The sequence below is a fragment of the Muntiacus reevesi genome, chromosome 1 (assembly GCF_963930625.1).
Source record: "Muntiacus reevesi chromosome 1, mMunRee1.1, whole genome shotgun sequence".
NCBI classification, from domain to species: domain Eukaryota; kingdom Metazoa; phylum Chordata; class Mammalia; order Artiodactyla; family Cervidae; genus Muntiacus; species Muntiacus reevesi.
Window position 1 is genome coordinate 180,588,374 of NC_089249.1, and position 11,364 is coordinate 180,599,737.

Below are 11,364 nucleotides of genomic sequence, written 5' to 3' on the forward strand. Positions count from 1 at the left end.
GTACAGGTTTCTCATTGCACTTGTTCCTCTTGTTGAGCACAGGCTCCAGGTATGTGAGGCTTCAGCAGCTGCAGCCTGCGGCTCAATAATTGTGACTTGTGACACAAGCGCTCAGTCGCTCCACGGCAGGTGGAATCTTCCTAGAGCGGGGACCAGACCTGTGCCCCCTGCATTGGCAGGTGGGTTCCTCTCTACTGTGCCACCAGGGAAGTCCTCCTTGCACAATTTTCAAATTCACAATGTAAAAAAGAAAGGCCAGGGGAGCTCCCTGGTGGTCTAGTGGTTAGGATTTGGGGCTTTCACTGCTGTCACCAGGTTCAATCCCTGGTTGGGGAACTGAACTGAGATCCCACAATCCCCACAGCATGGCAAAAAAAAAAAAAAAAAAAAAGCCAGGCTCTCACAATTCAAGATGATTGTTCAGAGTTATTCATATCCTTATAGAGCCTATTTTGAAAGTTAGAAGCCCCTAGGTAATTCTGTTTTCTGCAGAAAGACTCAGATTTTTATTTAAATGGTAATAGGTCTGTGTAAAAAGGAATATTCGGGACAACTATGTATAGGCTAATCAAAATATTAACCCACCACACATTCTTGTGTAAATGCCTAAAAACATAAGCATACCATGCATTTAATTACAGCTGTTACACAAATATAAAACCGTGATTTATAAATTACCTATAAAACATCCAAATTAATACATATATAGGACAACAAAAAATGCTTTTCTGCTGAAAATAAGTGCTATTTGACTTGTCATCTGCTCCCAATGACCTGAGGCAGGAGTTTTCAAGTTCAGCTGGCACACACTTTGTGCTGGGCCATGGTGCACATTCTGAGTCCACTTTCCACTCTTCAGAAGACCTTGGGATCTTCCACTGATAGGGAGATTCAGTGCTCTCATTGCCTGTCTGCTTGCCTTCCCCTCTGGTTAGCCACCACCACTCACACCCAGGTGAAAACTCTCAGGTTCTGGGGCACTTCCTGGTGGCTATGTAGAGCAGACAGAACATCATCAACACTTTTTTCAGTTTTTCTTTTTTTTATTTTTTAGAATTATTCATTTTTATTTAATTAATTAATCATTTATTTATTTTAATTGGAGGCTAATTACAATATTGTAGTGGTTTTGCCATACATTGACATGAATCCGCCACAGGTGTACATGTGTTCCCCATCCTGAACCCCCTCAACCTCCCTCCCCATCCCATCCCTCAGGGTCATTCCAGTGCACCAGCCCTGAGCACCCTGTCTCATGCATGGAACCTGGACTGGCAATCTGTTTCACATGTGGTAATACACATGTTTCAATGCTATTCTCTCAAATCATCCCACCCTCGCCTTCTCCCACAGAGTCCAAAACACTGTTCTTTACATCTGTGTCTCTTTTGCTATCTCACATATAGGGTTATCATTACCATCTTTCTAAATTCTCTCTATATATATGCATTAGTATACTGTATTGTTGTTTTTCTTTCTGGCTTACTTCACTCTGTATAATAGGCTCCAGTTTCATCCACCTCATTAGAACTGATTCAAATGTATTCTTTTTAATGGCTGAGTAATATTCCACTGTATATATGTACCACAACTTTCTTATTCATTCGTCTGCTGATGGACATCTAGGTTGCTTCCATGTCCTGGCCATTATAAACAGTGCTGTGATGAACACTGGGGTACACGTGTCTCTTTCAATTCTGGTTTCCTCAGTGTGTATGCCCAGCAGTGGGAACAAAATAGAAAGCCCGGAGATAAATCCACACACCTATGGACACCTTATCTTTGACAAAGGAGGCAAGAATATACAATGGAGAAAAGAACAATCTCTTTAACAAGTGGTGCTGGGAAAACTGGTCAACCACCTGTAAAAGAATGAAACCAGAACACTTTCTAACACCATAAACAAAAATAAACTCAAAATGGATTAAAGAGCTAAACGTAAGACCAGAAACTATAAAACTCCTAGAGGAGAACATAGGCAAAACACTCTCTGACATAAATCACAGCAGGATCCTCTATGACCCATCTCCCAGAGAAATGGAAATAAAAGCAAAAATAAATAAATGGGACCCAATTAAACTTAAAAGCTTTTGCACAACAAAGGAAACTATAAGCAAGGTGAAAAGACAGCCTTCAGAATGGAAGAAAATAATAGCAAACAAAGCAACTGACAAAGAATCAATCTCAAAAATATGCAAGCAACTCCTATAGCTCAATTCCAGAAAAATGACCCAATCAAAAAATGGGCCAAAGAACTAAACAGACATTTCTCTAAAGAAGACATACAGATGGCTAACAAACACATGAAAAGAAGCTCAACATCACTCATTATCAGAGAAATGCAAATCAAAACCACAATGAGGTACCATTACACGCCAGTCAGGATGGCTGCTCTCCAAAAGTCCACAAGCAATAAATGTTGGAGAGGGTGTGGAGAAAAGGGAACCCTCTTACACTGTTGGTGGGAATGCAAACTAGTACAGCCACTATGGAAAACAGTGTGGAGATTTCTTAAAAAATTGGAAAGAGAACTGCCATATGACTCAGTTATTTTTTTAAAACAGAAAATTTAAACATTTTCTGCAGAGCACTGCAGATTACAAAGAACATGGAGGTAACCAATTTTAAGGCAGCATAGGTATGAGAGAGGAAGCAATAGCAACCCCTAGATTACTACCACAGTCCCCCCTTGTACTACATCTCAGCCCTGCTGAAGTCACCAAGCCCAAGGGGAAGGCTGAAGGAGAAGCTAAAGAAAAAAAGGCCCAAGGAAGTGTGAACCAAATAAGGGATGGGCATTCTTTCCCACTAATGTTGTTCTTTCTAAAAAGGCACCTTGCAGAAAGTGGAAGTACAAGGTGAAGCCTGTGTATCTTGGTTTTTACTTTTATTTGCATTTATTTTTTGTGGCGTTTATTCCCGGGCCATAAGTTTTTGTATCTTCAGTTTCTTCTGGGATATCTTTTTGTTCTGTGCAACCTCCTCTTCTGGTTTAGGAAAAATCTGTTCTTTTTCAGTAAGGGTCATCTCCATGTGGCAAGGAGAGCTCATGTACGGGTTGATCTGACCATGAGCTCTGGAAGTTCTGCGGGCTTTGTTCGCTTGGATGTGCTCAATGACCAGAGAACCTACATCTAAGCCCTCAAGTTCAGCATTACTCTCTGCATTTTTGAGCATGTACAGTAAAACTTCAGTACTCTTTCTGGGCCACTGACCCTGAGTCCAGCCCCACTGTTTGGCCTGTGCACACCTACCAACTCCACCATTGTAATGATGGAATGGTACACATTGCTTCTTTAAAGTGACCTCCTTCAGATACTTGGTGGTTTTTTGGATATGCACACCGTTAATGGCCTGGGCAGTTTCATGAATGTTCTTAAAATGAACACAAAGATCTGAACCTCTTGATCTGCATGATTTTGCGAGGTTTTCTGGGTCAAGTGAAGAGTGTATCATTTTTAGAGGTCACCTCAGGCAACTGATTGGAAAATAAAAGCATGTATATTTTGTATAACTATGTTTTTCTTTTTCTGTACTACTTGAATTACTTTTTCTATCAGATTTAATATAAATGCAAATATTTATGTTTTTAAAAGCTATTAGCACAAACAACCCTTCATTGTTTCATGGAAGGATAAGTATTACTAACAGCTTATCTTAGAAATTGGGTTGAAATGGTCATGAGGGTGAACAAGATTTTGCTTTCATGGCTTTAGAAGTTTGCTGGTTGATAAGAGAAGGGATCCACTGATATTTATAGCTCCTATAGCTGTGAAGAAAAGCAAATTCTTTTTTAGAACCTCTTTCCTTTTCTCTGTGCCATCAGAATGGCCTTTATGCCCTTAAACTCAGGCCTATCACGATCTGATACTCCTTTCCTCACAGGCTCCAAGTCTGGTCTTTCCAGTGACTTGGAGACCAAGTCCCTCAAAGAAGCCAAGAACCATTGTTATTGATTGTGTATCTTCAAATTCTACAGTTCTCAGGACTTCCCTGGCAATTCAGTGGTTGGGGCTCCACACTTCCACTTTTGGGGGGAAGGATGGGTTTGATTCCAGGTTGGAGAACTGTGATCTTGCATGTAGCACCGTGTGGCAAAAAAAAAAAAAAAAAAAAATCTATATTTTTCATTAAATTTCCTCAAACGCAAGGTCTGCTTGTGAAAGGAGTTAACATGTTAAGTTGGAATTATTCCTCCTCTAAACTTCTTCTGTTCAGACCATCAAAAAAGACTTCCTTGGGTTTTGTAGCTTTTCCTTTTTTGCAGACCATGGGAATAAGGGAAATTGAAAGTTGCTGTATACCATTCCTGATTACTCAGGATCTTCCGGAAATGTCATAAGTATAAATGAAAATTACCTTTAATAACATAGACACAACTAGGGGGGAGCAGAAGACGGACTGAGGAAGAGAAGGGGAAAGTGTGATTGGCTGGATTCAAATATTCCTGGGCTCTGATTCCATGTCTATTAGACAACCTTCTGAGGGCTGATTCAAGCTTATCCTGATGATAAGAGAGAACTCTGAACAGTGAGCATAAGGATTTATTTGTGGAAACTGACATTCTAATTCTAAAATTAGGACAGAAATTCAATTATGTGGAATTAAAATTATATGAAAATTCCAAGGACCTAGAAAACCAAAGCGATCCTTAAAAAAAAGTTTGAAGATTTATATTCCCAGATAAAGATTTACTGTAAGCCACAATAATTAAATATGTTATTAGTATAAGAATAAAAAAAATCAATAGAAGAGCACGTGGAGTCCAGAAACAGTCATGTATACAGTCACAAGATGAACAAAAAAGACATAGGAGCAAATAGTGAGGGAAGGCTAGTCTTCTAGAAATGGTGCTGACTCAACTTGTCATCCATATGAAAAACACTATCAACAAAAATTAATTGAAAATGGGACATAAAATGTAAAGCTAAAACAGTGAAATTTCTAGTATGGCAAAGCATTCTTAAATATTACATGAAAAGCATGACTCTCAAAAGTAAAAATTGATAAACTGGACTTTATTCAAATTAAAAACTTTTGCTTTAATAGGCAAGTCAGAGACTGAGAAAAAATATTTGCAAAACATATCTGACAGTTTTTTCTAGCATTAAAGAACTCCTTATACTCAAATGAAACAATCCAGTTTTTAAAAAAAGGGGCAAAAGACAAGAACAAAGTCCAATTTATCAATTTTTACTTTTGAGAGTCATTCTTTTCATGTAATACTTAAGAATGCTTTGCAAAGCTAGACAATTCACCGTTTAACTTTACACTTTGTGTTCCATTTTCAGTTAATTTTTGTTGATAGTGTTTTTTCATATGGATGACAAATTGACTCAGCACCATTTATAAAAGATAGCCTTCCCTCACTATTTGCAGGTATGTCTTTATTTGTCAGAATGCGAAGTCAAATGGTCCTTAGGAAGCATCACTATGAACAAAGCTAGTGAAGATAATGGAATTCCAGTTAAGCTATTTCAAATCATAAAAGATGATGCTGTGAAAGTGCTGCACTCAACATGGCAGCAAATCGGAAAAACTCAGCAGTGGTCACAGGACTGGAAAAGGTGAGTTTTCATTCCAATCTCAAAGAAAGGCAAAGCATGTTCAAACTACTGCACAATTGCACTCATCTCACAGGCTAGCAAAGTAATGCTCAAAATTCTCCAAGCCACGCTTCAACAGTACCTGAACTGTGAACTTTCAGATGTTCAAGCTGGATTTAGAAAAGGCAGAGGAATAAGAGATCAAATTGCCAACATCCGCTGGATCATCAAAAAAGCATGAGAGTTCCAGAAAAACATCTATTTCTGCTTTATTGACTATGCCAAAGCCTTTGACTGTGTGGATCACAACAAACTATGGAAAATTCTTCAAGAGATGGGAATACCAGACCACCTTACCTGACTCCTGAAATCTGTATACAGGTCAAGAAGCAACAGTTAGAACTGGACATGGAACAACAGACTGGTTCCAAATATGGAAAGGAGTACATCAAGGCTGTATACTGTTACCCTGCTTATTTAACTTATATGCAGAGTACATCATGAGAAACGCTGGACTGGATGAAGCACAAGCTGTAATCAAGATTGCCAGGAGAAATACCAATAACCTCAGATATGCAGATGATACCACACTATGGCAGAAAGCAACAAAGAACTAAAGAGCCTCTTGATGAAAGTGAAAGAGGAGAGTGAAAAAGTTGCCTTAAAACTCAACATTCAGAAAACTAAGATCATGGCATCTGGTTCCATCACTTCATGGCAAATAGATGGGGAAACAAAGGGAACAGCGAGAGACTTTATTTTGTTGGGCTCCAAAATCACTGCAGATGGTGACTACAGTCATGTAATTAAAAGATGCTTACTCCTTGGAAGAAAAGTTATGACTTAGACAGCACATTAAAAAGCAGACATTACTTTGCCAACAAAGTTCCGTCTAGTCAAAGCTTGGTTTTTCCAATAGTCATGTAGGGGTGTGAGAGTTGGACTGTAAAGAAAGCTGAGCTCCAAGGAATTGATGTTTTTGAACTGTGGTGTTGGAGAAGACTCTTGAGAGTCCCTTGGACAGCAAGGAGATCCAATCAGTCCATTATTAAGGAAACCAGTCCTGAATATTCATTGGGAGGACTGATGCCGAAGCTCCAAAACTTTGGCCACCTGCTGCGAAGAACTGAGTCATTTGAAAAGACCCTGATGCTGGGAATGATTGGAAGCAGGAGGAGAAGAGGATGACAGAGGATGAGATGGTTGAATGGCATCACCAACCCGATGGACATGAATTTGAGCAAGCTCAAGGAGTTGGTGATGCACAGGGAAGCCTGGTATGCTGCAGTCCATGGGGTTGCAGAGTTGGATAGGACTGAGCGACTGAACTGGACTAAGCTGAACTTTATTGTTCATCATGTGACTGATGAACAGCAAGGTGGGTAACAAATAAACACATGAAAAGACACTCAACAACAACAACAACAAAAGACACTCAACATAATCAGCCCAATAGTAAGAAATCAGAATCACAATTTAGACACACACACTAGAATAACTAAAATTAAATGGATTTACCATACTAACTATTGGCAAGTATGTGGAGAAACAGGAAGAGAAACGTTTTCACTGTTGGTGGGGATATGGTACAATCATTTTGGGAAAACTGGTAACTTCATAAAAAGGTAAACATACACATCATATTACCTAGCCATCCTATTCCTAGGTGTTTACTCAAGAAAAACTGAAGTGTATGGCCACACAAAGACATTATACAGATTTATAGCAGCTGTATAGCCCCTCAGATGGGAACAACCCAAACTTCCATCAACAGGTAGATGGGAAAACAAACTGCAGGATTTCCAAGTAATGGATATTACTCAGTAAAAAACGAATGAATGAATTTCAACCTAAAATAATTATGCTGCAAGAAGCTAGTGCAAAAAAAAAAAAAGAAGCTAGTGCAGAAATAAAGTACATACTAAATAATTCTATTTATATAAAATTTTAGAAAATACAAACTATATAGTCATGGGAGCAGAGGAGACTTCTGAAAGTAATGGATATCTTCATTATCTTGATTTTGGTGATGATTTCTTACATCAAATTATCCAAACATACCAAAGAGTACATTATAAATGTGTGTAGTTTATTGTGTCAATCATACCTGTTCAAGAAAAAAGTTTTCTGGGAGGTGGCACTACCACTTGGTTCTGCTACATTGTGAGCTCCCCTGGGGCTGGGTGACTCCTAGAACGATCAGGACACTGGATGCCCCTGTAAGAGACCCCTGGGATAAGGAAAGTTAAGTAGAGGTGATGGCAATTGACTGAGCATGTTTGGAGAACAGGATTGACTTTATTTCCTTCCACTGCTCAACACAGCACTTGTCCTTCAGATAAGCCCAGCTCCTTTCAACCTCTAGCCCCTTCTCATCCTTCAGGTCTAGGTATGACTATCAAGTGCCTTCACTAAGTGCTAATTCTAAATTGGTCCCTACCCCTCATTTTGTCCTAAAGTCACTTTCTATATTTCTCTTTTCTTCATGGCATGTATCACAATCAGAAATTCTTATTAATGTAGTTATTTCCTTTCATTTTAATTATCTATTTGCTTCCCCTCTATGTTGTTGACATCCCACAGATCCCTTTACTGGAGGTGCACCCACCCCATAGGCGCCTTAACTGTTGGTTGACAACTCACAGCTGCCCCTGCCAATGACTGACTGAAATGAGAGGTGGGTGGGTGAAAAGAAGAGCACAAAAGATTGGCTCCTTTGCAGTAAGGAGACCTAACTCTGTGGCACAATTTTGTACAGTTCCCTGTGAGATCTGACTAGTCAGTCTCCACTTGCCATGTTCTTGCTTAGCTTTACCTTTTTTCCCTGCCCTGCCCTGCTTTCATCACTTCCCCAATAAATCCCTCAAAAAATTTTCATCTCAGGCTCTGCTTCTTCGAAATCTGACCCATGACACCCTTGGTTAGCTTCATGAGGGACTATTTTGTTCATTCCCCTGGAACATATTCCTATCTTAGGTTCTGCTTATGACCTTCTCCACATCTAAGAATAATGAGGGAATATCTTTGTCACACCCTAAGAACATTGCCTGGAACACAGTAGGCCCTCAGCAAGTGTGCTGAATGAATACAGAGGAGGTCCCTGGGGTCTGTTTTATAGCTTAGCTGATCTGGCCAAGAGGCATTGTGAGTCATAGCTGGTAAAAAGCACCTGAGTGGTTCAGAAATGGGGCCGGGCCTAGGACAGCAGCTTGGCAACTTCAACACATCCTCCAGGTGAGGCAAGACATGTGAGGATTATGGGGGAAGGGTCCTCTGGAAAGATGCAACCTCAAGGGTGGGCCTGGTTCTACCCTTTAGGCCCTATGTGGTCTTCCAGAGACATGCCCCTGAGCCAGATCTAGGGGACAGTACTGCCCAGGTTTGTGTGAAAAATAGTGTGTGCTGAATTAATGGAGGCCTAACAGAGGGAACACTGCCCCAGGATTCTTTTCACTCTCCATGGGGCTAAGAGGAATTTAAAAGAAAACGCAGTCCTCTTTCTCATACAACAGAATCAGCACTCAAGGAGTGAGGTAAGGGAGAACAGGACACGTCTGTTACCTGACTTTAGCTTCCTTGAGCACTGCTTGGGGTAGAAGTCATGCCCAGTCTGCACAACCACTGTTGGCTCAGGTCCTAAGTATAGGTTCTAGCCCATGGCACATGCCTCCCCCGAACCGACTACAAGGGACTGTGATCTAAACACACATATCAGGCTTCCCAGATAGACCAGGAATATCTTGAGGGAATACCTTGAGGGCAGGCGTAGGCTGTGCTTGGGACCCTCTACCCAAACCACAGCCTGGCACAAAGCAGATGTCAGTCAGTTCAAAGTTGTAAAATAAGTGAATGATAAGGGCAATAACGCTGTTGGGTATGCTAGACATCCACCAGATACTTTTCAGAATGTAGATCTAGCTCTGCCTTTGTAGTCCTTCAGTAGTGCCCTCTTACTCACAGAAGGAAGTCGAAACTTTGGAGCCTGCCTGTACAGCACCCTCACAGAGCGCCCTGGTTTCCCTTTCCAGCTTCCTCTTGTGATATTAATACCCTACACCGAGCCTACCCCAAGCTCTTCCTCACATGCAAAACCCTGGAACCTTGCAGAGCCCTTCACTCTGCCTAGAGTTTCTCCTTTATGCACCCCCAACGTACCCGTCAAAATTCCTGTGCATCTTGTCTCTGCTATCATTCCCTTCTTCCCTAAGGGTCCATTAACCCCTTCCAGCAGCCACTCAGCACTCAAGAGAGCAGGGCTCTGGTCCTTAATCAGCCTATCTAGCCCCAAGACCCAGAAGTGGTCTTTGGAGAAGTTTCCGGGAAGACTGCCGCGAGGCGTGTGGGCTGGGATGGACTCCTCAGTGGCCAGCAGCTGGTTAGTCCCAGGCTGCGTCGCAGGCCTGAGCCCCGCCCAGCAGGCCTAGTGGTTTTAGGGAATAGGGGGTAGAACAGCTCGCCCGAGCAGGCCGCTCACCCATATTCTTGCTCCCCAGCAGTGCCCCTGGCTCGCCTGTATCATTCTGGACATCGGGGCCTGAGAGACAAGGGCGCAGCCCGAGTCACCCGGGTCCTCGTGGCTACGCTCCGAGCATTCGTGCGCCTGACAAGGCCCGCCCGGCCCTCGCCCTGGAGGCCTTTGGGTGCCTGGCCTGGGGCTACACCAGCCGCCTGTGGGAGCAGCTGCGGCAGTTCTGGGTCGACCACTGCTCGCGGCGCTTCTCACCACGACGCCCGCCGCTGCGCCGCATCTCCTCCATGTCTACCTTCTACCTGTTGGACCACCAGACGCGCCAGGCGGAACTAGGCCTCAGCTACGGCTCGCCCCGCACGCGCCTCAGCGACGAGGCCTTCGTGTTCCGCGGCGGACGGTGGACCGCCGAAGGCCAGCTAGTGTGGTCGCCGCCGCAGCTGCCCTCGCAGACCATCGCCGGCTGGAAGGCACAGATGCAGCGAGTCAAAAGCCAGGTGCTGCTGGAGGAGAACAACTACCTGAAGCTGCAGCAGGAACTGCTTATGGACATGCTGACGGAGACCACAGCCCGAATGCACCTGCTGGAGAAGAAGCTCGACCGCGGGGCAAGCCCGGCTGCCGCAGCGTGCGCCTGGCAAAGGAAGACACGCAAGCGCGAAGGCGCGGGCAGCCTGCCCATGCTCGAGCCGCGGGCTCCGGAGTCGCGGTGACTCAATAAAACCCGTGTGGCGCATGCGCACCTCGCTCGCACCTCAGGCGCGTCGCTCCGGAGGGCAGGCACTGACCGGGCTCCCGGCGAGCATTGCGCACGCTGCGTGCGTGCAGGGAAGATCACTTCCGGCCTGTGGTGGACCGGGAACTCCCCCACAACCGGTCTCGGGAGGATGCGATAGGGGTGTGTAGGAAGAAGTTTGCAGGCCGCTGGGAACGCGGAGTGGGAGCCAGGCCGGCAACAGGCAGTGTTTAGAGGGCGAGGATGGCAGGCGGTGAAAGGCAGTGACAGTGATGGCTTTCTTGGCCTAAGGGACGTAGGACAAAGTCCGGGAGGCGGGGAAACCGGGCTCAGGCAGGGAGGGTGCGGTTGGGCGGGCGGGTCAAGGACCTTGCACTTGGCCCTTCCCTCCTTGAGGCGCTCCCTGGAGGGGTTTCAGCCTGATTCAGGATAAGAATGTATTTTACGACCTGGAAACTGTTTCGAGACAGAAGCCTTCTCGAAACTTTGGGCTCTTCCTCCCCGTCCTGGCTCGATGGCTTTTGGTGAGACACTTTCCTGGCTTCTTTCTAAAGTGACTGGTCGGAGATACAGATAAGTGCTCTCAAGAGCTGATGTAGTGCACAGATAAGATT

General features: G+C 43.8%; 1 protein-coding gene and 1 long non-coding RNA gene across 2 annotated transcripts; one reads left to right on the forward strand and one right to left on the reverse strand.

Moving 5' to 3' along the window:
- Window positions 1-591: 591 nt before the first annotated feature.
- Window positions 592-8,098, reverse strand: LOC136165215 (uncharacterized). Its single transcript, XR_010662474.1, has 2 exons — window positions 7,654-8,098; window positions 592-991 (listed from the first exon to the last, which is right to left on the reverse strand). It is a non-coding gene; the product is annotated as an uncharacterized lncRNA (long non-coding RNA).
- Window positions 8,099-8,730: 632 nt separating this feature from the next.
- CBY3 (chibby family member 3) lies at window positions 8,731-10,727 on the forward strand. Its single transcript, XM_065915080.1, has 2 exons — window positions 8,731-8,780; window positions 10,043-10,727. The coding sequence occupies exons 1-2, from the start codon at window positions 8,731-8,733 to the stop codon at window positions 10,725-10,727; spliced, it is 735 nt and encodes a 244-aa protein (XP_065771152.1).
- The last annotated feature ends 637 nt before the right edge of the window (window positions 10,728-11,364 follow it).

Bases quoted from the DNA above. Each gene is read 5' to 3' on its own strand.
- CBY3 (XM_065915080.1), top strand. From the start codon at position 8,731: ATGGGGCCGGGCCTAGGACAGCAGCTTGGCAACTTCAACACATCCTCC. The intron at 8,781-10,042 runs GTGAGGCAAGAC...GCTCCCCAGCAG, and splicing joins AACTTCAACACATCCTCCAG to TGCCCCTGGCTCGCCTGTAT.